General features: G+C 40.0%; 3 protein-coding genes across 3 annotated transcripts; 1 reads left to right on the top strand and 2 right to left on the bottom strand.

The window, feature by feature from the left end:
- Positions 1 to 1,134: 1,134 nt before the first annotated feature.
- Positions 1,135 to 3,868, top strand: LOC144478339 (uncharacterized). The gene is made up of 5 exons (XM_078196140.1): positions 1,135 to 1,186; positions 2,183 to 2,308; positions 3,236 to 3,423; positions 3,519 to 3,626; positions 3,726 to 3,868. Exons 2-5 carry the CDS (start codon positions 2,183 to 2,185, stop codon positions 3,859 to 3,861), a joined length of 558 nt encoding a protein of 185 aa, XP_078052266.1. The 5' UTR covers positions 1,135 to 1,186; the 3' UTR covers positions 3,862 to 3,868.
- A 116-nt stretch (positions 3,869 to 3,984) lies between these two features.
- LOC144478337 (solute carrier family 25 member 32) lies at positions 3,985 to 15,849 on the bottom strand. Its single transcript, XM_078196137.1, has 6 exons — positions 15,399 to 15,849; positions 9,561 to 9,714; positions 9,086 to 9,338; positions 8,693 to 8,806; positions 8,462 to 8,607; positions 3,985 to 5,090 (listed from the first exon to the last, which is right to left on the bottom strand). The coding sequence occupies exons 1-6, from the start codon at positions 15,553 to 15,555 to the stop codon at positions 4,910 to 4,912; spliced, it is 1,005 nt and encodes a 334-aa protein (XP_078052263.1). The 5' UTR covers positions 15,556 to 15,849; the 3' UTR covers positions 3,985 to 4,909.
- A 1,156-nt stretch (positions 15,850 to 17,005) lies between these two features.
- LOC144478333 (2-oxoglutarate dehydrogenase-like, mitochondrial) lies at positions 17,006 to 26,841 on the bottom strand. Its single transcript, XM_078196126.1, has 16 exons — positions 26,647 to 26,841; positions 25,926 to 26,231; positions 25,723 to 25,832; positions 25,354 to 25,635; positions 24,735 to 24,945; positions 22,872 to 23,049; positions 22,102 to 22,217; positions 21,268 to 21,407; positions 21,027 to 21,172; positions 20,743 to 20,932; positions 20,445 to 20,666; positions 19,792 to 20,068; positions 19,613 to 19,698; positions 19,016 to 19,336; positions 18,501 to 18,785; positions 17,006 to 18,423 (listed from the first exon to the last, which is right to left on the bottom strand). The coding sequence occupies exons 1-16, from the start codon at positions 26,720 to 26,722 to the stop codon at positions 18,223 to 18,225; spliced, it is 3,147 nt and encodes a 1,048-aa protein (XP_078052252.1). The 5' UTR covers positions 26,723 to 26,841; the 3' UTR covers positions 17,006 to 18,222.
- Between the last annotated feature and the right edge of the window lie 192 nt (positions 26,842 to 27,033).

Here is a 27,033-nt window from a genome sequence, read left to right as displayed (position 1 = left end):
CGTACGACACGGTGGAGAAGGTCCCCGTTTAAATTGGATGGGCGGGGCTGGAGATCCTAGATACCAACCATCAGCCGCCATCTGCGAACCGTTGGTCGAACAATCCTGGAAACTGCAGCCCCGTTGCACCCTGTGCACCCCGTGCTAGACCGTGTAGAGAGAGAGAGAGAGAGAGAGAGTCTGCAATCGTTTCGCGTTCCAACCATCCGTACCGAAATTCTGCGGATTCCCGTTTCCCTCCCCTTGCGGGATTCCAGCGTGTGCTCTTTCATCGTGTACTCCCGCGGCGTGTCTCCTCCGCACCCTCTCTCTCTTACCGTTCCATTAACTCCTCCGTTAACGGCCGTAACACAACGGCGTTCCGGCAGAAGCCTGCTCGAAAAATTGAAAGAAATAGAACGACGCGGTTCCGCGAACGTCGTTAATTTTCAGCCGCAGCGTCCGCGGGACGCGATAGTTCAACCCTCTCTCGGATAGGGCCGGGTTGCGGCGGGTTCTCCGCGACCGGCATACTCCTAGCCGGGGCGCTAATCAATGATGTATTTCGCGCAGTGTGCGCGGCTACGCCACGTACAACTTCGTCCCAGATATCTAAGCCCCACGGCTATCAGGCAAACAGAGGGTTCCACCGTTATTATTCGACGGACGGGGTTAGCGGCGGCGGCGGCGGTGGCGGCGGCTGCGAGACGAACGCGCAAAGTGCCCGGGAATAATTACAAGTTTCGCCATTGAATCCGGAATGCGCTAAACAACGCGGAAACAGGCCGCATTGCGATCCGATGATTAATGCAATCCCGGTCTAATGCATACCGGAGCCGCGCGTGACTCCGCGTTTCAACCGTTTTAAATGGCCCGCGGACGACGAACGCGACCCACCTAAGTGGCAACCGCATAGTTCGCGAGACACTGTCAACTACGAGGAAATGGAGTCCGCGTGGGAACCGGATGCGTTGCACACGGTTGATCATGCCCGGCGAGCCTGCCGATTCTCGCGCACAGGTGCGAGACCCGGAGCAATTATAACCGGTTAAGACAACAATTAGCGCGCCGCGAACCGTCCCTCCTTTTTTTCCACGCCGTCGAGTTTATAAATCGTTGAGTCGCTCTTCTCTGCAGCTGCTCGCGACTGCATCGCGACGAATTTAAGTAGAAGCCGTTCAAGCTTGAATCGGTGCGCTGCATTACGGTAAACGCGTCTTTTCGTTGTTTAATTCATATATCGCACATTGGCACTCGTTTCAACGAATCTTCCTATTAATTTCCGGGAACTCCGGATATCGTATCAAACGGATTGTAAAGCGATCTTTTCGACAGTTGGATCAAAGTCGGCTCTATCTATTCCATCGAACTCTCTGCCTAAAGAGAGAAACTGGCACGCCGACTTGACAATAATTAATGGGCCGAGGATGTTTACAGACGCGAAGTCCATTAAAGTTGTTCGTATAAGCGTGCTCGTTAAAGTTTATTAGATCGGGGCGAGGGTGGGCGCAACGAACCGTGGAGAAGCGCCGGTACGTTACGAATGCATAAAACCGGCGGGTCCAGTGATCAAAAAGGCCAGTTAATACCGGCGCACGAGAGCGGAGGAATTAGAAAAATTAATCTACCAGATGCTCGGACGTAAACCGATTTTACTGGGCACTCACGGCGTTCGTACGGTGTTATTACGGTGTTCTTATGCTGTTCGTATGGTGTTATTACGGTGTTCTTACTGCGTTCTTACGACGAACCGAGCGTACGTTCTCGTAAAATGAGAAATACTTATACGCAAATCGTAAAAGTTCAAAGCAGAAGCGGAGGATCGGTCCGCGCGGCGAAACGGTTCGTGTAAAACTTTTGATTTTCGCGAGGAACCTGTCGAACGACTATACTGTCCAACGAAAACACGGGCCAGAAGACCGAGACGGTAGTTCCCACGCGATAGAGAAATTACAAGGGAAATTTATGAGCGAGCCGAGTCGAAAGAAAATTTGACGACAGGTGCTCCATCATTCGCGAGAGTGCACGTTGGAGCGGCTTCCCTCTCGTGGCTTGGTCACCGTGCAATTTCGCGGGCAACGGGATCCCCTCGAGGATGGATGATTGTATAATTAAATAAAATCCAGCGAACTCGCGAGATCCGAGTTAATAATCATATCGAATGAGAGGACGTACGCGATCATTTGTTTCACCCTCGTTTCAGATGCTACGCCACGTCATGGTATGTTATCTTACCTTGCTGTCGAGCGCTTCAGGAGTAAAAAACATCACGCGCGGCGTATCAAGACACCTGAGATCGATTGGGTTCCCCGAGGGCAGCGGGATGGGGGTAAGGCAACGAATAAATCATTAATTTTCGAACGGACGACAGGCTCCTGCGGCCATTAACTTGATATCAGTATCGTGGGCTCGCAGTCTCGCCTGGCCGGGATTATAGTCTCCTTAATTGTCGCGAAATAGCAAAAATACTCAGTCAGTATTAATAGATATTTGCAATTTTTCTAATGTCTATTAACACTAAACTTATCGACCCGTCAAAGTAATAGCCTTCATAGTTTTTGTTTCAAAGTTGTTGTAATTACAGAAACAATTCCAAAGAGAATAATTGGCGGAAGATCTAAATAAATAATCCCTCTATTGTTGTAAAAGAGCACACGTTAATTACTTCTGTAATTTGGGTTTATTTGAGTTGAGTTTGCATCAATTGTCTTATTTTTCAAGAAAATGTGAAAAGTAAGGTATCGGCAAGGTCCATTGCTTATAGCAATAAGTAAGCCTTTTGTAAAAGACATAATTATTTCTAAAAGCTGATAGCTACGGTCCACTGCTTGCATAAGGTACTAGAACTGATTTACTAACTGCAATATACACATTTCGCGTATAATTTTGTTAGAAAACAAAACTCTCGATAATCAACTTATAGTAGACTATTGACTGACTACGATAGACTCAATTCAGAGGAGTTCAAATATTAAAGTACATTTACTAGTTGCGTTACAAAATGCAAGGTTCTTTTATCTTATATCTTATTTACGAATGCTTTTACTATCAATTGTATCAATTGCATCAATTCTATATGCATAATATACTATTTCACCCTCTCATCGGTGCGAAATAAATATTCGCATTGTCAAAAATATCCCCACAGCTCCCACAGATCTTCATCAAATAAAACTATAGAAATCACCTTGTGAAATCGTTTCGCCGAGACTAAAGCTCCTTGTTTAAAAATAGCGATTTTCTATTATGCTTTCAGATATTCTTCGCCCTCGGCGTGCCGGTCGACATCCCAAACAAATCGATAATATTTTCGCTATACTTCGAGGCAAATTACGGTCTGCCCGGCGAATGGAACTCCAGTTATTACGGGGACGAGCCGTATTTATGGAAGCGCAGCTTGGACCGACAATTGGCGTACCGCGTTCTCGTGAACAAATTAGAAAGGTAAACAGGGAATCGAATCGAATTGGATTGAGTAGAGCAATTGAATCGATGGAAATCGGGGCAGTGAATTTAAAGCGATACACTAATTGAAACAGCGCCGGGTACTCGGGGGATGGTTGCCTGCTGAAAATGATCTGCGAAACGGCGAACGAGCCTCTGTTCAACAACGGCGTGCTTGGCGATATTCTCCAGATTTTATTTACGTTAGTACACACACACACAGAAACACGCACGAACATATATGATTGACGGGAGTCGAAGAGTAAGAGTACCATGACGTTATCGTGCGATTCTCCCGTTAGGCCATCCTCTTCGCAAGATGAAGATCTTCCGAGCGAGATCATCGAAGCTGAGCACGCGGATGACTGCGATAACTATCACACGGTGTGCCCGCAAAGTCCGCTTGCATTGATCAGTCGTTACGACATCAAAGGTTGATAGTTCAAGACGTAATTATATGGATACCCAGCAAAAAAAGAAATTTATAATCTCTTAGAAAATTTACAAAGGTACACACGAATATATTCGTTTACTAGTAAGTATCTCTCAGTCTATCTATCATTTGTACTGCCAATATAGACATTAACATGCGTTGATGTTTCTACCATCGAATTACTAAACAATACTGAATAGGATTCGTGATTTCATCGATCATAAATGCGTGTTTTAGACGGGTGTGTCGCAACTGTTACATCGATATTAAATAGGACTTTAATTGGAACAATAATAGTTGGAACCAAGAATCCACCCCCCTAAAACATGATATAAGTATCATTCGTTCGAAGTATTGCTGTTTACCTGGAATATTGACAGAGTGCGTTGCAAACAATTTTGAAGATCGACGTACATGGAAATTCACACGTAAACCGAAAGAAACGCCTAACACGACGTCCAATGAGTATACTTAATCAATTATATAGATGCATAATCAACGAAAATATAAGAAACCAAATTATTATTAATTTTCTAAGCTATCGCGAATTATTCTTATCCCGAAACTAACTTTCTCTTTATAACTCTCTTTTAACAATTCTTACGTGATCTTCTTCCATTCGTAAAAAATGATTCGGCGTGTAGTCAGTGCAGTCGACGCTAATACGGACATATAAAATTCCAGATGATCGTTTGACCACTCTATTCGCATTTCACAGCGACGATAACTGGTGATACATTAGGAACGTGACGTGCGTTATCGCAAAGATCGGTGATTACAAAGGTTGAGCAGAGAGAGCGTTTGTGTAATGAAATGTTTGAAACAACAGCAACTGAACGAAGTGCGAGTGGCCTCGAGCTATAGCATTGCGGCGATGCAGCTTCGTGCGGCGAAAGGAAAAAGTATACGTTTGACTAATCACGGAAATGCTACGATTATTATATATGTCGAAATGAAAGTCGAACTTCTATATTTATTTATTGAATTCGTTTCGATAAACGGCGCCCAGACCTCCTTGGCCGTGTTTCCGAGGGCCGTCGCCTTCCTGTTCTCTCAATTTTGTTTAATCACAAGCGGCGGATGCCCCCTGTCTTCCTGGATCTCGTATCTTTGTCTTTGTCGCAGTAGATAGTGAGACAAATGCTCATAAGTAACAAACGTGATCACGGTCGCTGGAGTCACCCTGGTCAGGTTCGCGCTCAGTCCTTTGTAAAAGCCGCGGCACCCTTCATATCTGAAATTAACCACCAGTAATACGCTTTTGTTATTCGTCTGATCTTTCTCTGGTGTCTAGTGTTATTTTGTAGATCGTACAAATTGCAGTGTTTTCATTCGCACCAAGGTCGACCGGCGTACGATTCTTGTCGTCGCGACGGATGGTTGTTCACGAGATCGGCCGACGATATAGCTGAGCGTGAAGGATTCGCCTTAAAATTCAAGAGATACCCTTTTCAATTCCACATCGTTTATTTCTCATTCAAGTGGTTTGCAATTAATGCGATATTGCTTAGGTACAATGCGTAATCGTACACGTGATACGTCCAAAAATCGTACTGCTGGTGGTTCCACAAATGAGTCACCTCGTCACGTCCGCTTATGCACGCCTTTGATGAAACAAGTGTCGCGACTTTCCTCAGCTCCAGATCAAACACCGTCGCTCGACGACAAATTTTCGGTAGAGTGAACTTGCGTCAATGACAAGCTGACGGTCGCTTCGTTAAAGATGCAGCCGATTTTCACAGCTGTCGCTTAATTGGGGATCAGCAGCTACAAAAATTGTGGGCCGCCTTGTCTGTAGTCGCAACAGTTGTTCCACCAACAGTTCACGCAGTCATACACTCACGCGCACAGCGAAGACGTCGTCAATACTTATATATTTCGTCACGCTACAGCTGTGGACCCGCCACAGCAAATGAATTTACTCGTAGAAACGTTCGAGAGGAACGTAAGTGACGCGAGGCTACATCGAGTGTCGCTATCAGAGTTCAAAGAAAAATATCCAAACACTTGATAGGGTGTTTAATGCATCCAGTGCTCGGTCGTATAAATACATTCTCCTCGATCTATCCTCTGCGGTCATTGCTCCTTTTTTACTACTGTGAAACGCAAACTTCTCGGTAACATCGAATGAACAGCTAGAATGGCGTCCGTAAGCGCATCATAAGAGTATTTGTACAAAGAACGTGGACGGAATTCGAAATCAGGGAAATGTATTTTTGTAGCAACAGAAAGAACCACTTCGCATGTCTATTAATAAATACGAATACATAAATGTTAACCGTTTCAAAATCGCAGTCATAAATTAAAATATTTTTGGGAAACCTATGTCAGAAGGAAGACCTTTACTAAAAAAAGAAGGAACTAGCATACGCTACGACTTCGACGTATGAAGAAGCTGCTGCTAGTGTATAGCTACTTCGAGGCTTACTTCTGAAGATAAGCGAAGCATCTTCTAGGTAAGCACAGCTGTTTTCAGAGCAACCAATAATGGAACACAAAGAAGATGTAGAAGTAGAAATATATAAAGATTTCAGACTCAAAGTAACGTCAATTTATTTTATTGTATGCATATAATATTACCGAATAATTATTTCGATCCAGTTCTAACACCGTTTGCGTCGATCGTGCTAATAAAACAACTTTGTCCAACTTTGTCCAAATACTCCCACGTGGCAGTGACTAAATCGAATCTTGAAGCAATCATTAGAGCGTTGCTGCGTTTATTAAGGTGTTTGTCATACGGTTTCTCAGCGGAAACTCTTTTATATAAATAAATTGAGCCTACTTAAATCCGAGTTACAATGACATTAAATTTTATTGCTACACTTCGGTTGGTCCGAGTACCAGACTCTACAATGAACCTCGAAACATTAATCTAACATAAGTGTTCCGAAATGAGGTATAGTGGTCAGGTCATTGTATACAAGAAACATAATGACAGAACGGTTAACAATGCAGATGATCAGTTATAATCCTACGCAAAAACTTCTATCGGATTTAATTTCCAATACGAGATTCAGGCTCGATAATCGTGACTCGCTGATCACGCGAGAACGCCGAAACTCTCATTTAATCCTTGCTTACGTTTGCCGATCTAATTGCTGCAGGCTCTCGTTTTAATTCGTCGTTTATGCGATTATGTAACCGTCTGATGCTGTAAATTTGACTATTACAGAATATTAAATTGCACTTTCTTGCTAGTCGTGTGTTCACAATCGAATCTTGAAAGGAATTGTCGTGACGTACGAGGAACGGCAAATCATTTATGGCAATCAGTGCTATTGGTTATAGTGTTGTCCACAAAGTGAAATAATCGCGACATACATTGCGTAAATGAGTGTCGGATTCAGAAGATTATTTACCATAATATGAAAAAAGAAAATTAAGTTATTCGTCCTTAAGATACGCAAGTTCCCTTTTCGCACATTACAAGAACAAATCAAGGTATTTTGCACACACACGTCGTCGAATAAATAAAACAATACGTTCGAATGATCCATATAAATTATTGCGCCATTTCAAAATAGTCACATCTCGTGTAATGCGAAAGAGTTTGAAATAGCACACCTTTCAGTACCTATATATACACATATATTTTCATAGTTACAAAGTAAATCGTTCGATCGTTGATATAAAACAGTCGTCCAATACAAGACAACTATTATGTAAGATAGTATTGTATATATACAACAATATATATATATACAATAAAAACTGTCTTTCACTTTTCCTAAAAAAGAATAAAATATTGCCAGTGCCTGTGATCGATTCGAAAAAAAATATCTTAAATAAAAATATTAAAATTATTTATCTATTTCTAGTGTCCCACACACTTGCACTTAGACAGCTTCCGTGATATACGATTTCTGAGTACAATGAAAAATCTTTCCCAATAATATTCTTTATACATGTTCCATAAGTCATATCTCCAAATAAATCCCCCAAGTATGTTGATCAAATCGAGTGGCCATGACACTTTCAATTCATCGAGCGACTACATCGTACATATTTTTCGGAAAGAAATGTTAAGTGTTTAAGTAACAACCGTAGGATATATCGATTGAATTAAGAAAATTTGAAAGAAGAAATAGTACAGATGAAGCGTACACTTCTGTGTGCAACACAAGTACTTCTTTAACATTTGTACGAAGATGTGTTTTGTACGTGTAAATATGTGTGAGTGTGGGCACGTGTGTATGTATGCAAGAGTACAACTTTTTCTAATAATACTGCATTAAGTGTACCTTCGACTAACAAAGGACATCAAGAAATTCGAGAGATACAAGTTACATTTAAATCAGAACGATTTGCTGCTGATTATTTTTTCATGAGTTAGCTGACTGTTCTGGGTTCGAAAAATTCCAGCATCAAAGCATAACTCAATCTAGGTGAAGTACAGATTATTTGAACCGAGGCTAATAATCATTTATCCTCCATCTCGTACCAGTTTAAAAAAAATAGATTAATATAATCTAAAGGAGTCAATGAGAGTTTGTAGGCACGTTAGAAAATGTTTCATAAATTACGATAATTAAACAAATATTTGGTGTAACGTGTAAAAGGTACGGCGTTAAGCCTTTATAAAAACCCTTTAAGCCTTCTGACCTCCATATCAATCGCACACATTCAACGCTGCCACTGTAGTTATGATGATGATCTTGAAGACGTGCCCGCACGACTTGATAAGGATAAGTCGAAGCCGCAGCTATCAGTTTCGATATCGCCGCAAAGAAGATATAGTCCCACGTGCTCTGCAAGGGAAATCGTTAATAGCATAATCATCCTTTCCCGATAATAGCAATACATCTTTTAAACGACATATTGTATTCGACTTACCAACTTAGTATCAATTGGAACATTTAGATATCCGTTGTACCAGTTCTTCAGCTCTTCGTACACCATAAATTGGATAGCTCCGTGTGAAACGCCGAACATTCCAGGAACAAAACCCTACAAATCCACGTAAAAATGAAACATTTTCTCTCGTTTGATAATTTTATTTTTAAGAAAAATATAACGCTAAACTTTTATTGGCAAATATAAAGAACTAGAGTCGCATAGTTTTCTCAAAAACTACTTAACCACCATTATTACCAATAAATATTATTAAAGCAGTATTATTTGCATATGATCAAAAGTTTTCACTATTTCATATCAAACTTCGTACTCGTAACAGAAAGAAAGTACATTGGTTTTGCTCTTGGAGATTAAACTTCTTAATCAACTTACCCTGTACAGACCATAGATCCCTTCGGTATTATAAATTTTCTTAATAGCATCGACCGTGCCTTTGTATCGGAGCCTTTCCGGCAGATTTTTATCATTCTTGTATTGCAAACACAAACGCGTCTTTACTACCCAAAGTGGATTCGTCATTAGCAAAGTGAGAATCCCAGCATCAGCTGCAGCAAACATATGCCATGAGGGTCCCAAAGGCATCTTACTATTTCCACCCTGGATCCAACCTTTGATGGTGTTATAGCTAAACAAAGAAGATGATCGTATAATAATTACAAAACCTCGAAAATACTAGTTACAGCTGTTCATGTAACTGAGTTATTCATTGTACATACACAGATAAATACAACAATAATGATTATTATTGATTACTTTATCGTTCAGTTTGTAATAGCTGCTAGCTAAAAGTTTTCCCAATTGAACAGTGATAATTTCAATTGTATCAAGACGAATTAAAGATACTCACAAAAAGAAGTAGAAACCCCATGATCCGCCAGATCCTAACACGTTCGGCGCAACACCTTTATAAAGTCCTCGGACACCTTCAGTCTTAACAATTTGCGAAACAGCACTCTTCAACCCCTTGTATTGCGGAGCCGAGTTCGAATGACCATCGTTCACTGCAAACAAAGAATAAACATTAGCCGTTATTGGACGGTGCGATTACGAATGTCTCGCCATACGATTTTCTTCACAGCTGTGCTCATTAGCGTTACGTTATCATTAATAATTTACCAGCAGAAAGCAGTCCGCGCTTATCTTAAGTTCGCGTTATATGTACACAAATGAATAAACATCAATTAAATAAAAATCAAGAATCGAAAGAGCGACGACACCGTTTGATAAGTTTTAATCTCAAAGACGAAAAATTTTCTTTAATGAGGTTCTTAAATAAATTTGATTAAATTTAGGAACTAGTTAAAAACGGAAAATAACTGTTCTCGTCCCTAACAAAATTAGTACTTCTGGATTATGTCATAATCTTGAATTTACTATTCGTGACTTTTCTTAGTAAAGTCGAAAATAATCCCTAATAATTGTAAAATAATAAACCCTGAATAATTAGTTTTTTAATTATTATTTGAAGCTTTATTAAGACTATTTTACAAAACCAGAGGAATAAAAATTCATATAGATGATTAAGATTTGACCTAGCCACGTGTGCGCTCAATAAATATTTAAAATTGGTTCCCTAAGTCTCAACACACGACGTTCGATTATCCTACTATTCAAATCGTTTCAATTCAATGCCACAACATTTAGTTCTACGTCACTGAAGTTTTTTAAAGTCTTGCGAATGGCATCGATGCGATCGCGATAAAACGAGACGGCGAAGCGAATGAATCGTTGAATTTTATAAATATTCTATCTATGCGAGGATTAACACATGTTCAGATTGTACGACGAAGGAATCTGCGAGCGATAAGCGGAATCTAATTACATATTTCCTTTCCCTGGTCTCTCTCGGTCATGGTTTATCTACGGCAGTTGTGTGCCTATCTAACCGGACATGTGTGTGGAAAATTTAATCTAGTTTAATGAACTATCGTATGCTCCACTCGAAAATTTAAATTTCCACCCGTAGAAAGCGACGGTGAACGGAATATGAAGGCGTCATTCCGCAAGGACAATGTCTCAAGAACTAGGTAAATGAAATAATGTCAAGGTCGTGCGTATTTTTCAATTAAGAAAATGCACGTAAATTTCTATTCTAATAAACGATACGATAGAAATTGGAGAATGGAAGAAATTCTCTTCGCAGTCTAAAAGATGTCCAACAGTAATAAGAGTGAGAATATCATGAGTCATCGTTACGAGTTAACATGCGTTCCCAGAATTGTATAAGTACTATACGCACGTCATGGAATACATAGAGTAGCCATTTGACCACTTGCTATGTTGAAGTAACAATCAATGCTAATTTAAATGATGTAAAGTAATAGAATTAAAATAGAATAAAATACAAGTAAAAAATTGAAAAGCTTATAGTATAAAATATTTAGTTTAAAGATACTGGGAATAGCGTACCTATTTTAAGATACACTGCTCACAATGTATTTTATAAGCTGTCTGAGTTATAAGTACATTTAGAACGGTTGAACTTATGCTATAAAATTCGCTAATTTTCGGATTCCTATATAAAATACTGTTTCATTTAAATTGTATAATATTTATCATTTTAAATACTACTAAAGTATTTCGTATCCATATACATGTATGTTTTAAGAAACAATAATCAGCAAAAGTAAAGTACGGAAAAATGATACCAGACCAATAAATTTATCTTACCTTTACACTGTCTTGAATTCTAATAAATATAACATACAAATGGCATTGTATAATACATATGTATATCGTGGGTCGATAGACAACATCATTGATTATTTTGTCATTTTCGTTTCTCATTTAGGTTCACCCAAAACAACAAAGGAACTGATACGCGTGCGAAACAATTCTTGGAAGTCGTAAGATGTTTGGTAAAAGCGATAAATTAATCTCCGCGCTGCGCATACGTACAAACACTTCTACACGTGGATCGCATAATTGCAAAATCCATTAACACGTTGACAAGCACACGAATATGAATACTCTTAGAAAATTGCGAAACCGAAATTCGTCTGTTGCGCAAAATTAGTACATCGTTTCATACATATAAGTCAAGTGTCCGTAACATTGCACAGAATCAAACAAAGGATCATCTAATTTTTCTTGAGTGTACAATTTCTCATTAAACAAGAAAGGCATAATATTAAAGTTTCTTGGTTATCGCGAAGATCCATTTGTAAAGATGTATTTTAAAAAAATATATAAATTGATTTTTATTTCATTTTTGAATTACTAATATTTATGTTTGCATTCTATTTAAATCGTATCCATTACTTTTGTGACTCTTATATTGATGGTTTTCCGTGGTTTCTACCAAAGATTATTAATAAAATATAAATATGTAATTTATCAATTTTCCAAAATTGGAACTGTTTGAAGCTTTTGTTCCAAGGAATTTGATCACATTATTATTTCGTGCGCCCGCGACTGAAGACAGTTTGTCGACGTGGTTCTTTCCGAGCCGCCCTATATAGAAACGAAGATTTTAATACACGTTCCTCCGCAAAACTTCGAGCATATTTAACGGCGCGTGAACGCGAACAAAATTCCGCCGTTTGATCGCTCACGTGCTTCTGACGCAATCCGCGGAATTTCTTGCGGTTTGGTATACAGCCAACGAATTTTACGACGAAAATACGTTAGGCGCGAACGAGTCGAGCCCTCTTTGCGACATCGGTTGATAACGTGGTAATTAAGAGTCGTCGTAGATAAACCGGTGGCAGAAGCTCGTATATAGTATTGTTTTTCAGCATCATCGTGTATCCGATACTTTTTATTTCTCCTGCCTGAACAATTTCGCGATAACTTGTTAGCAAACTTATTGGACCGTGAACCGATGGCGGAACATATTATTTACGATGAGAATAATGACAATAATAAGGTCGCGGTCTACAGCTTGTGACGACACGTGGCGGCAAACTTTAAACAAATAGTTGCCGCTTTCTGTGGTTTTATTGCATCCAAATTCCATGAAGCACTGAACTTGACAGATAAACAACTACTACACCAATGGCAGTCGTGTTTAATCTATTTGTTACCTTGGGACCAAAAAATTACAGTTCAAGTATAAATATATTTATTTAATTCTCGATAATTAATTTAAATTCTCACATATTTAAATAAGGACTATAGTTTATATAAAGTTAAAGAATTGTTAAATAAAATTGCAAAGTTCTGAGAAAATTACTGAAAATTCCAATTTGTATGTAGTAAAATTTCATAACAAAATTATGTTCGACTATCGTACACTGCAAGTGTATAATTATAATTAATATAACAAATTTCGCTGAACTTTACTGTTTATCTAGAGACCCGATGATAACATAATGACCAAAATTCGCGTGATCATCGAAATTGATGTCTGAGCATTAAATACATTCCTTGGAATTAAATCTTGAGAAACGTCCAATCACGTATTTGTTACATGAAATGGACAACTGTGTCGACGTTAATATCGTACAGACACAACTAAAGTATTAATCTTGAACTGTTTTCGTTGGACAAACTGGAATTTCTACTTTCCACACTGAAATGTGATCGAAAGTCGCCTGGCACTTTCCATTTCATCCGAAATCACGAGTTGTCACGTGCGATCATTTCAATGTTGACCAATGGTTCGACGATTATCTCGAACGAGATAAAAAGAATACATCTATTATATAATGCTTTTTTTCTGACTTGGATTTCTGGGGTTCCGGAAGCCCTAACATAGATGTGCTATCAATAGTTCACATTTGAATTATTTGATTGTTTATTTTTTCCTTTTGAATTGACATTTGAGATTTACGATCTTTAATATTTAAATTAATATACATTTATGTATGTTTATACATATTTTACTCCATTTCCCATCCATTTTATTTTTATTTCAATTTAAGTGACAATGTTTAAGAACATTTAATGTCTTGTAATTTTTCTCCTTATTTGAGTCTAATTACTTGAACTATGCGTGACGTTATTTTATTATACAGTGTGGAGAAAAGACTATTTTTACGTAAAGACTATTCTTATATGAAGTGCTGTGTCTATTTGTATATCTTGTGTGTACAGATATTTTTCCGCTGATAAAGAGAACTTAAAATTTTGTGATTAGAAGTTTTATGTTTCAAGGTAATGGTTAGTCATAGTAGAACTAGGAAGTAACTGTCGATCGTAACAAATGGTTTCTAAAAAAAATTGACAATATGGAAATTGTAAATACAATTACATGAGCCTCGTGGCTTATTTTTACACTTGTTGAAAACCAGCGAACATTGTTATACTATTTTCTACTTGTCGAAACTATTAAAAGAAAAAATTTACTTTTATTTAATTTCAGTTTCACACAATCGACTTGGTACTATGCTTCGAAAAGAACAATAGTTTAATTATAAGAATGAGTAATCCCTCTGATAATCAACTTAACAATAGCTCAAGCAACAATCAGCATTTTTATATATTTAAACGCTGCACATAGAGCGTTGGATTGCCGGCAAAAAATACTTCTCGATTGTTCCCGATAACGCCACGTGCTTCCTCGGTTCAAACTCAAATGAAACATCTTCGACACACGGACAACACATTCGTTAATTACAACAATTTTCTAGGCTACAACGTTGTCCTTCAATGTCCTTCATTGTCCATGATGTCCTCTGCTATCGGTTCCATGATAACAGGACAATTAGTTTCAACTGTTTTACTACTCATCGCAAAATATTTGCCTGACGTCAAAGTGTCTACTTTGCTAATCGGATGGAAGAAAATGGAAGAAAAAGAGAAATTTCGCGGAATATCAATAATCCACATTTTGTAGATGTCCAGACGAAGCGACATAGTTAAAGGGACGAGTTCGGTGGGTACTACACGACCAAATCGTACTGTCGGTAAGACTAGTGTAATGATTTTTTTGCTGTAGCCTACCGTTTGTATAAAAAATAACTTTTCAGATACAGCAAGGAAATAATTCACTTTACACGATCGCGCCATAGTTATTGAACAATTACGCTAAAGGTAGTAAAGGTTTACGCTGAAAAATTTTTCCATCCTGTTTCTATTATTTTCTGAATCATATTAGAATATAAATTTTCCGTACTATGGAGATAGACCTCAAAGAAATTAAAAAAAAGCTGTATATTTCTAAAATTCTGTTCCTAACATTAGATGAAGAACAGTTACGATAAAATAAAAATTATAGACGTACTAGAATAAAATGCTTCCATTAAATAGAATTGTTAAAACTAAACAGTCTTCCAGCCGGTGAAACCGGTTTTTCAATTACAAAGAACGGAGCGTACCGTAAGTACATACGTGTACATATACGCGCAATTCGAACATTTCTAATCAACTAGAAATAAGTTCAAAAAAAATATCAGAAAAAATATTTCAGAATAGATCACCCTTATCTTCGGAACGCTCCAAAACGACTGCTGTCTACGAATGGACTGTAGAAATTAACAGAAGGTTTAAAAATAGTTGCCGTCTAGAAATAGTACCGTTAGAATACTGCCTTCGAAGGTATACATAGACATGTATATATGTATGCAGGATGATGGAACGGATCATTCATTACATACTATTTGAGATTAAGCCGTGCGTGGGCAACGCGTGAGTACAAAGGGCCACGCTCGAGGTTTGCCAAGAGGAAGCTCTACTATACCTAAGCAACCCGCCATTTGCATCGGGTCCGTTATGTCGTCAGCGGCGAGATTAATCGACATACCTGCGAATCTGGTCTTGATCAGGTCCAAAGGGTGCAGCATCAACGTCGATATCACGCCGCCCGATATGCCGGCAACGAAATGTTCGTATTTCAAATGGCTGAGCATCGGAGTTTTCGTGGGCCCCGGTGAGCCACTGTTCGTCTTTATCGGCGACATTTTCTCTGGCTGGGTCTGGTGCCGCTGCTGTTGTTGGTTGTTCGTTACCGATCCTCCAACAGGAAGTCCAGACGCATCTTTTGTCACGTTAACAATTCTCGACTCCACTCTGCGGCATATCTCTTGATCCGCGACAGGCAGCGTGCTCGGCTCGACGGCACCACGAGACGCGACCGAAATTCTCCCGACCACGGTTTCCCCTTTTTTATTCTATGTCTCACTCGCTCTTTCAAACGATTACGCAACACAACGGAACATCACACGCACCGACCACTCACCATGCTAAGCAGCTAACCGACTGACTGACTCGATCGTAGACGGGGACTCTGCCTCGGGAACGAGGCGCGCCATCTGTAGGCGAACGAGGCAATCGCGATCGCTGCGCGCGCGGGAAATACAATTCGAAAGAAGACGCACACGATTCGACGCACCGCGCGAACGTTCTCGGAACAGATAACTCTGCTCATCATTTTTGTGCGATGCTTGTCAATTGCCGAAAAATACTACGAACAAATTCTGCGTGGAAAGAATTCCTTCGCACATTCCAGAAAAATTGTTTGAGGGAGAAAAACGAAATTGTTCGTTTCGAGCACGTTTACTGGTAAACTAACAAAATGTTGGAGTACTTTGTATTTTTAACATTCCACGAATATTGGTGGATAATTTTAGCGAGAAATGCGTAATGTAATATGTGTTCGATAAGCCCGGAAATCGCTTATCTTTTTGATTGTCGATATACGGATAAAGAACTTTTTATCCATTATAACGATAGAGTATCTCAGTTGCCGATTCTACTCGCTGCTATGATCGTAGTCAGCTGCTTTACATTCAATGTATAATAGTTTTGCTCGAATTTCTCTGGGAAATCTGAATCCCACCTCGTGTAAGAGTAATTGTGTGTTCTGTTGTAAAAAAAAGTCGGTTCGATAAGGCCAAGAGAGGAAGATACGAGTACATTGCTGTCAAACGTGTACCTGTCACCGTGAGAAAGCAAGATAAGGGAGTTGAAAATTAATACCTGCGAAATTAATCTAATTTGTGCGGTTAATACGAAAAGTTGGCCTGGGAAATACAACATCTTTTCAATTACGATTGATACTGGATTGAAATGGTAAGCTAAGTTGAACGTTTAAATCTATTGGTTTTGTAATATCTATGTGTTACATTGTATCAATTGATGTATGTCTATTCGTAATTTGTATCTGAATATACCGTGCTTGTGCTAAAAATTCGAATCAATGTTTTTATCGAAAATTACTTTAGGCAATCATTTCTTTACTGTTCTGTTCACGCATTCTCGACATTAGACAATCGTAAATTTTAATTGTTATTAGACATACAACTGATAATAATCGTGATACTTGCTACTAAATTTGCTATTGTAGATATTTATTATCACTGCCTCTAATAATAGCATAACGATTGCTATCATTTTTTTCAAGATGCTAAATAGATTAAGAACAGAAACGTTTATGCAAATAAACATTACAAAAATAGTATTTTTCAATGAAGTCTCAACGTGATTTCTAATTTCTTAAATAACATCGTGTCAAACTTCTTTTATACGATAATACAAACTACGTTAAGAACAAACTTAATCATTTAGGCACAGTTGTTCGACAGCTAAGAGTGCTTCATCACTAAATGTAGGTGGTGAAGTGACTTGTCATAGGATCAACAAAATGTAATTACTGTTCAAATTCAGAGAGAAGATATTCTCGAATTACGCTAATACTTGAGGTACACATTCACGAACGTGTACGCTACCATTTTATCATTTTTCTCAAGAAACTCTGAAACAAACGTGCTATTTTTCTACACCTTGGAATTCTATGACAAACTCTTTTCATTTAACAATATAAACTAAATTCCTTTTAAGCATATTCCTTTCAAGTAATCTTTAGAAAAATATTCTGATGAATCAAAGTAAAATTCGTTGTCAATTGATTTAGTTTTACAGAGAAGAGTACAAATATTGCGAATAAGCAATAGACTGCCATTGATTACCAAAATTGCATTGCATTAAGAATAATCATAACGAAGTAAAGCTTTCCACACGACAGTGAATCGTTCTAACTAATTACCGACAATTTATTTTATACGAGACGTTAGGATTACAAATATATAAATTAAGTTCGTGTATAATAGATTCCCATAAAAGTGGCATGAACACAAATTATATTACATTTTTTACATACGGTATGTTCAAGAATCATTGCGATTGTCTGTACCATGATAAGATATCGGTGAGGTAACTTTTAGTCAATTCACTTACTATGATACGCGCGTTACTCGCACACAGTCAGAGAGTACGTTGTACGATCGCAATAGTCCCGATATATCCTTATGTAAGTACATATAGACAACACTGTCGATTAGCACCACCTTTACCTAAGAAGAGCTCAAGTTCAGTTCTATTTTGCACATCGTGCAGCTGTTCTCTCGTTATCGTAGCGACGACAAATTAAAAAAATCCAAGTGGAACAATGAAATGTGGCACCGTTCCAAGAAAAAGACTCGCGCGTGCTTTAACGCCGATTATCCTAAATACTTGTATGTATTGGTGAGTCAGATTCGAACACATTCATTAGCGTTTCGAAACATCCGGTCGCCGTGGCGATACGAGGCTCGTTGAAGTTTGAACAGCGAAATACTTGTAATCCACAATCAGTCAAGTCGCATTGCGGCGCTCAGCATATCTTTGAATTCGGTTGAGTAAATAATCTTGCTTCCTGTCGCGGGGGAAGAGGACGGAGGCCGACCCGCGTAAGTCACATCGTCTACACGAAGACCCAGAGCTAAGGCTATCCTGTTCCTCGCATAGTCGTAGCAGCCTTGATTCTTATGCTCCTCTTGCAACCATACGACCTAAGCATACCCATTCCCGAGTTGCATTAACCAGGCGGACTATGTTAGCTACGTACAACAGGGATCCGCTACGTTACCTTCGCTTTAGGATACTTGGACACTTCCTCTTTGAGACGGTGATATGGAAACGGACAGAGTTGCTCAATACGAATGATTGCAATTTTATCTTCCAACTGTTTCCCCTGGCGCTCTGCAACCAGATCGTAGAACACTTTTCCGCAGCAGAGCAGTATCTTTTGTACGTTGCCTGGTTTCACAAAGGGGTCTGCCAGTACCGGCTGGAACGTGGTACCGGGCTCAACTTCTTCGAATGACGACAGGGCCATTGGATGACGAAGCAGAGATTTCGGTGTCATGATAACCTATTCGAATAATCGATTCGATGATAAAACTTTTGAGAACAGATTCAAGAGGTTCAATTATTATTTCAGTTTACAATTCGTTCAACGCGAATTTTCAGTCGTATTTTGTAAATTTTGTAGCATTACAATCCAGAAGTCACAATTTACTTTGTGACTCTCTCTCTCTCTCTCTCTCTCTCTCTCTCTCTTATAGTTGCTTGTTATAAATTAATAACAACAGTGTATCTAACCAGCGGTTTTCGGAACGGCATCAATATCTGGCGCCGGAGAACGTGGCAGAGATTCGCGGGTGTGGTTAAATTGCAGACGATCCAGTTGATCTCGAAGAGCTGTCTGGTCATAATCTCATCAGGTGTTTCTCCTGATGGAGCACCCGGTTCTGTACCAGGTATATATATGTAATCGTCGTCGCAGAGCTGAAGAAACCGTTCAGGTCTCGCGGACGAATGTTCCGGTCCTTGGCCTTCCATTCCATGGGGCAAGAGGAGTACCAATCCCACTTGTCTACCCCATTTCGTTTGTCCGGAACAGAGAAGCGTGTCCAGGGTAACCTGAATATGTGCAAAACCCGCAGATTAGATTTGTTCGTGTCAATATCATCGTATCATAGATAAGATTAAAGAATAGAAAGGCCAGATGGCCCAAGATCTAAATTATGTAATCACTGGTGTACGAACATATATTATATTATAATGTATAATATTACGGTATAATTACTGTATAGTACTGTATAATTACTGTATAGTATTGTATAATTACTGTACAGTACTTTATAAGTACTGTACAATTCCATAAAAAACAATAAATCTTTTACAAGACAAAGTTACCTGGCACGTGTTTGCAAAATCGCCGAACTGGCCCTCCCATATCGTCAAAGTATTGTGATTGTAGGCAGCATATCCTAATTCGAATCCTATTTTCGAGATCAACGGTCATTAAGCTTTCCTCGTTAAGGTACCTCTATAGCATGTATATCATGCAATATCCATAGCATTTCAAGACTCACCGCAAACACCGTACTCCGACAACGACGAATTCGAGACGGTGTACAATGCTTGTCCGGGAAATACGTCGTGCAGGAGATTTTTGTAAATCTTGTCCCTGTTCTGGTCGTGAATTATATGCTGGCGATGGGAGAATGTGCCGCGCTCGACATCCTCGCCGGACAATCTCACGTGATGCCCCTCTTTCAGCAAGCTGAGAAACGCGAGATTTTCACCCATCGCCCAGTCCGCTTTACGAGATTCCATTAACTGCGTCCTCTTGTCCATTACCCTTAACACCTGCACGAGAATTTATACGACCTGTTCGTTGTCAGAGCTTTCGCGCAGGAACCGCTTCCTAGTTCCTTCGGTATTCCGAATTTATTCCATTTTTATTTCAATTTATAATATCAAACGTTTCTTTTTCCATATGTTTTTAATCTGGGTAGACAGAAATTACGACAGACACGGAAACTGGAACTTCTACCCTATGTATTGTGTGTATTTACTTGCATGTTTAAACATGGGTGACAGTAGATCATCATCGCAAGTCACACTTGTCAATACACACCCATCAGTCTGTACCGAGAAGACTTACGATACGGTCTAGAAATTCGTTGAATGCTCTACAAGCGACTCTAGCCACCAACCATTAGCTGAATCATTGATGACGTACTTGAGGATGAACCTCAATGTCTTTCGGAGGTGTAGATATGTGTTTGCAGATCGTCTTGATCGTTTCCGGGTCGATGCCGGTCGGCGGGATACCGATCTTGGGGCTTTGATTCGCGAAGAAGTCGGTCCACGGCACGTCGTGCCAATCGCTCAGGTTCATCGAGTCGATCGTCTGCGATTTAGTGTACTCCTCCTCGCAATAATCCCAGTACTTTTGTATCTCCTGCAAAACCGTGAACAATCCTGTAAAATCTCATTAGGCGAATAACAATCAAATCTGACCATCGTCGAGAACTCACTTCTTGGGCGTACGCCTCGGTGATCACCCCGTCTTTGAACAGCTTGTCGGTATAAACGGTGAGCACGTTCGGATGTTGCTTGATCCGTTTGTACATCAACGGCTGAGTCAGCATCGGCTCGTCCAATTCGTTATGGCCAAACCTTCGGTAACCGACCACGTCCACGACCACGTCGTTGTGGAACTTCGCTCTATTTCATTTTCGTAAAAGAAACGATATCATTACACGAGTACAATCGGTCGCAAAAAACCTAGTCAGGAAGTTCTTGTTTACAATGTAAATACCTGTACTCGCCGGCAACTTTGCTGCAGTACGTGACCAAATCAGGATCATCGCCGTGTATGTGGAATATAGGTGCATTGATAACACGCGCGACGTCGGTACAGTGTACACTGGATCGAGAATATCTCGGATCAGTAGTAAAACCAATCTATAACGCGACCAAGAAGTCAGAGTTTATTCCTCGTGCCGATTACCTTAATTATACACCTCCACGTCCGCGCGCGATGCGTTCAATGTTGTTACCTGATTGTTGATAACAACGTGAATCACACCGCCGGTTGTGTATTCGGGTAGATTAGTCAGATGCATGGTTTCGTAAACGATACCTTGCCCAGAGAAAGCGGCGTCGCCGTGGACCAAAATGGCCATCGACTTCCTACCACCTGAAAGCAATGGCAGTTTTAATCCTGTATAATCTTCAAACACCTTTCTTTACTATTCTATTGTTGTCTACTGTATTGTTGTGTTTCAATAGGGATTAAAAAGTTCCGAAAATCACAGTATCAAATTGCTATACTTTTATAGATTCTGTCTATCGCGAACGACTTTGAAACACTTTTATTACCATCCACCTTTCACTACCCTAACGCGTTTATTATATTTTATCCAGGCATCAGGAAAGTTCCGAAAATAACTGTTTCAAACTTTTATGCTTATATTGAATCTGTCTGCCGTGAGGTATGGCAGAGGACAAAAGAATAAGGCGAAATAGCTTCTTACCCTTATCCCAAGTCGTAAAGACATTGACTGCATTAATGTCAAGTATTAATTAATTTCACCATTAGTTTTACGACTTGGTACATAATCCATGAACTTCTAAATTAGCCAATAAAGTTTGTCAACTAAAATACAAAATATATTACGAAGAAATTTGCGCACAATATTTCGCATAACTTTCTAGAGCATAATACTTTTGTATCTAAATTCTCTTTCAACCCGTAAGCCTAGTTGAGGGAGCAATGACGCCGTTTCAATGAAAATGAAACTGCGTAATCGGCATAATTGGCATAATTGATGACATACATCGCGTTAGTTCATAGCAGCGAAAGTGATAGCAACGGTATACCGCGTACATACGTCTAGCGTCGCTCTTTTCGACTTGTTCGGCTCGAACACGGCCAACCACCACAGGATCGATTGCCTCCAAGTGCGAAGGATTCGCCATTACGGCGACCATCACTAACTTCTTGGTCCTGCAAAATTCGATACATTATTCTTTCCATAACAGAGTCACTGCAGAATTTCGGAGTTCGAATTATAGAACAGGTTCACACCCCTCATCGTGTTCCATACTTAAACAAGAATATAAATAAAGAAATAAAGATTCTATACTTTTGGTCCTTCGTCGATGACGCTACTGGGTTTAAAATTATATGAATAATGGCACGTTTTTATTATACGATGTTTAACCTTTTCGATGCGAGCGCTTTGTCCGTCGGGACACTCTCACTATACGAAGCGCCGCGCCAAGAATTCACACATAGTCATCCTCTTTTGTGTGAAAATTTTCTTAAATAAAAATACAGTAATAAAATTTTCTTAAATAAAAATAGGATATAATAATACAATGTATTCTGCTATTTATACCGGTCGTCGTATGAACGCCGGATATATCCAGCACTCGTCCATACCGGTCATTCTATGGTTGCCGGATATATCCTGCACTCGTATCGAAAGGGTTAAAGGCCCTGACTCGATAAATATGTAGCAACGGTCCACTTTGGAACCATGAAAGGAAATCTTCTAAAAGAAATTCCCTCAGCGATGAGGATACAATTAATTATGCTGGAGATCCGTCTCTCAGCTATGCCGGGAATATGCGGACTCGTAATTGTGGAAGCTCTCACCTTTCCAACATTTTTTCTGCGTGCATACCCAAGTGGTACTTGACGTCGCCGGAACCGAAACCTTCCAAAGCAATCGGGTTGAACTGGGTCAGCAATTGGTGCACTGGTTTTGAGCAGACGTTGACCAAGGTATTCAAACGACCACGGTGAGCCATGCCTATCACCACGGATTCGATTCCTACGAAAACGTTTCGTTTCATTTCATTTTAATGCATTTTATGTGACATAATGCGATCTCTCTGGTGAATGATCTGCAATCACTTAGCAGCGACTGAACGTTTCCCGTATTATAAGGTTGCTTCAAAATGATTGTACTAGCAGGAAATTTCAAGTTTCTAAAAGTCATTTGTAGTAACTTTTTCCTCAACTAATATTTGTAATTATTTATAATTATTTTTATGTAACTCGTGGCTTTGTTTGTCGAGATACTAACGAAAAGCAGTAACAAATGAAAGACGAGCTCGGTAATTGCAAGGTGGTCGAGCGAGCGAGCGGAATGGGCTTAGACCGTGGAACGTAACGAGAGGAGAAGACTGCACTCGGGTTTCAAGACGAGTTCGTAGAAATGAACGTGTCACGGTGTGTGGACTTCCCGATTTTTTTACTAGGTGACAATGATAATTTTAAGAGAAACACTGGTCATACTTATTTTAGAATGCCTGAAGAATATTTGCTAATATCTTGAATCAGTAATTTGGATACGGAGATGTATATATACCATAAATGTTTTACTTTATATAAGTTAAATGTATAAATGTATAAATTTATACCATAAATGCAGTTATGGAGGGTGCTCAGGTGTCGACAGTATGGTCAATACAGGGTTCACTTTCACACTATTTTTATTGAGTTTCCATATGCCCCTGGAGATCTTGTTGAAGAGATTTACGATTTTTACCTGGCGAGAAATCTTGGCCCGGGACGAAGTCATTAGCGTAAAGTCTCTTGTTCATCAGGTATATATATCGAGTCGCTCGGTTTCTTCACGGCTCGGATCAAATACTCGAATCTATTCATGTTTTACGAGTACTCGAACAGTTCTAGTACTTAAGCTCTAATAGCAGCCCAGATCACGTATAAGCCTAATAGCCAAAACAACTTTTCGCTAACGGTACCGTCTCAGGCCAGACATTTCACCAGGTAAAAGTTGTCAAATTCTTTAACAGGGTCTCCAGGTGCACATGGATATTCGTAGACACAATGCCGTGAATGTGAACTTCACGTTGACCATACTGTTCATACCTGAGCTTTCTCCGACCGTATTCCATGCTCGGTATGTCTATCGACTTAGGATCGGCTGTACATTGACGCGGTCAGTGCACCGACGCCATAAATCCTGATCCACAATTCCGCCCAGTAAATGCATCCTTAACTAAATGGAAGGGTTTACTATTAGTGATGTTCTTTGCAATTCTTATACAAACATATCCTTCGTGTCCATTAACACAATTATTTATTATTACTTATTATTAATCTTTACTATAAACGGCTCAATTAATAATGAAAACGGGTGTCACGGTTTCTCAGCGTTTTCCTCAAAATTATCATTGTTACGTGGTGAAAAATTCTGAAAGTTTACGTTTTGCGACTTCATTTCTCCGAAGCTTAAGCTTAGCTCCCTCCTCTCGTCGCACCCCATGGTAAATGTTCGTTCCTTGCAATTGCCCAATTGTTTAGCTCTACTCAAACTGAATTAGTGTATCTTCAGACATCAGAAAACAAAAAGTAAAAAATTATTATATATTTTTTATATATTATTATATATACCGAAGATTTGCCTTATCTGAAGTTTCGAATAGAAACTTCCAATCCGAGTGCTTACCAGCTGTTTCGCTATGAATCGACCATGTTTTCCACAATTACCTTTTTCAGCAGACGTTTCTATACACTCCACCATAGACGGAATGAAAGACTCGCAGCCTTCAAGGCCGAACCTTTTCTCCGTAGGGTACTTTTTCGCTAAAAATCCTTCGAACGTCACCGCCCTCATGATATTCAGCCAGATAAATTTTCTGTGTTCAGCTGGCAGCTCCCAAGCGCCTGGCACTTCGAACTTATGCCTCAACCATTCTAGCTAGAAAATATCTAATGTCTACAACTGAAGTTTTAATATAGCTTATAGATTAATTTAATTTTCTATTCATGTGTAATCACTGAGATTGTAGCCTATCACGGCTTCCATATAAAGATATCGATCTAAAGATAGCGCATGCACAGATAAATTATAATTATATTGCGTTTTGGTAGAGACCTCTTTAGATTATCTTTTCAATTAAATAGATAAGCTTAATAAAATTGGTACCAAAATGCCGACCTATCTACGCTATAACATAATTGCGACTTATCGAAATTCGAGACCCACGTGAACCGTTCTCTCGTCGCTAGGACAATTCAATATTGTCGACTAGACGACGTAGCGGACGTGCGATCGAAACATAAAGGACTACAGATGTATGCTCTATCGAATTTAACAAACACCTACCACCCTGAGATCGTGGATAAAAGTGTACTCGAGACCCAAGTGTCCGCAGTAAACCTGATTCAATCGGACCAGTATTTCACGCAAAGAGAGATTTCGTTTGGAACCGCCGATCACGGTGAACGGCGCAAGCGGAAACTCTTTGTCCATATCGGCTTCGGTCATGCCCTGCAGATGTTTCCGCACGACAATGGCTGGCGGCAAATTGGATGTGCCTTGGAGCTTATAAGACTCCGGGTTTTGTATACGCAGAGGATCGATGTCGGCGATCAGGTGACCACGTGTCTTGGATAAAACGACTATGGATCAATTTCACCTAATCTAAACAAAGAGGCGAGGCCGTTCTGGCGAAACCGGATGGGCGATAAGTACTTGATAAGCTCTGATCGTGGCGTTGATGTCCAATGCCCCGCTGATGAACCTCTCGCCCTGTATCTCGCTGTCCGATTTCGTTCTCGCGCTTTGCTGAGGGAACCCGGCCGCTGAGGACAAGGCAATGGAGAATCGTTTCATTGAACAGTGCATTGTTACGAACGTGACAGATGGTAGAGCAAAAGCATCATTCATTCATTCACCTGGCGGTGGCGATGCCAGATTCGACGGTGCAACCGTGGGCGTCGATGACACGCGAAAGGATGGCTGTTTGCCAGCCGTGGTACTCTGATTGTCATCGTATACGAATCGGAAAAATGGTTCCCACGAGGGACTCACGGACGTTGGATTCTTCTGCCACAACTGGTAAATGTACTCCAAGTACTGGCTGTTGTTCATGATGAGCAGCCGCTCGTATTTACGGTGGTCGTCGTGCTTGAATCGCGCATGGAATGCTGCAGGAAGCTTGCATCGCGAGAATGGCGGAACTTGCGGCCGCCTGTAACCATCTGTGAAACGGCGACACAGATGCTGCACAAGACATCTTGGTCGTACGTTCGCGTACATTTCTCCATTTGCTTTTACGCTGGACCGTGATGCGGCATCGAGTAAATGTCGCAATGCAACAACAATTTCGAATACGTTGCCCTTATCCGACGTACTTGAACGATGCGAGGACTCATGTTTGGCGTGACACTTGACGGTTCGAACGGTTCCACTTGCGACAAGCTTCGGACAATTGTGCGGCGCTATACCTGGCGTCGACATAACCTTGACGAACGACACCGCGTACGCGTCGATTTCGATTGCGGAAAATGAGACGAACGATTCGATACACGCCCGGGCAACTTTTTCCTCGATGTTTTCACGAGCAACGTTTCGCGATGGAGAAATCAGTAGCGCGGCATTGAGGGATAAGGTTACCTAAATGGAGACGATTGTCCAAGAAGGCGAGCCGGAGATCGTCGAGGAGGAGGAGGATGCGCCGAAATTCGATCATATTACGCAGGCCTTGGACGATTTGATCAACCTACCCTACATAATTCCTAGAGAGGATATCAAGACGATATGGGCCAGGCTGACTCGATTCTTTAGGAAAACCATCCTCAAGTCGAATCGTCTGTTTCGCATACCGATCGTCCTGCGAACCGAACATATTTACACCTACGTGATACTTTTTTGGGAAGCAAGTTTGTAATAAAACCTTCCACGTCTTTAAATATTTCTAATAATGCAGAGTATTTATTTTGTCCAAGATCGGATTTACGTAACTTTCGAAAAGTTCTTAAAGAAAATATTGATCGAATATTT

This window comes from Augochlora pura, chromosome 2 (assembly GCF_028453695.1).
Source record: "Augochlora pura isolate Apur16 chromosome 2, APUR_v2.2.1, whole genome shotgun sequence".
Taxonomy (NCBI): domain Eukaryota; kingdom Metazoa; phylum Arthropoda; class Insecta; order Hymenoptera; family Halictidae; genus Augochlora; species Augochlora pura.
The sequence above is the reverse complement of the archived record's forward strand: the minus strand, read 5'-3'. Positions and strand labels throughout refer to the sequence as shown.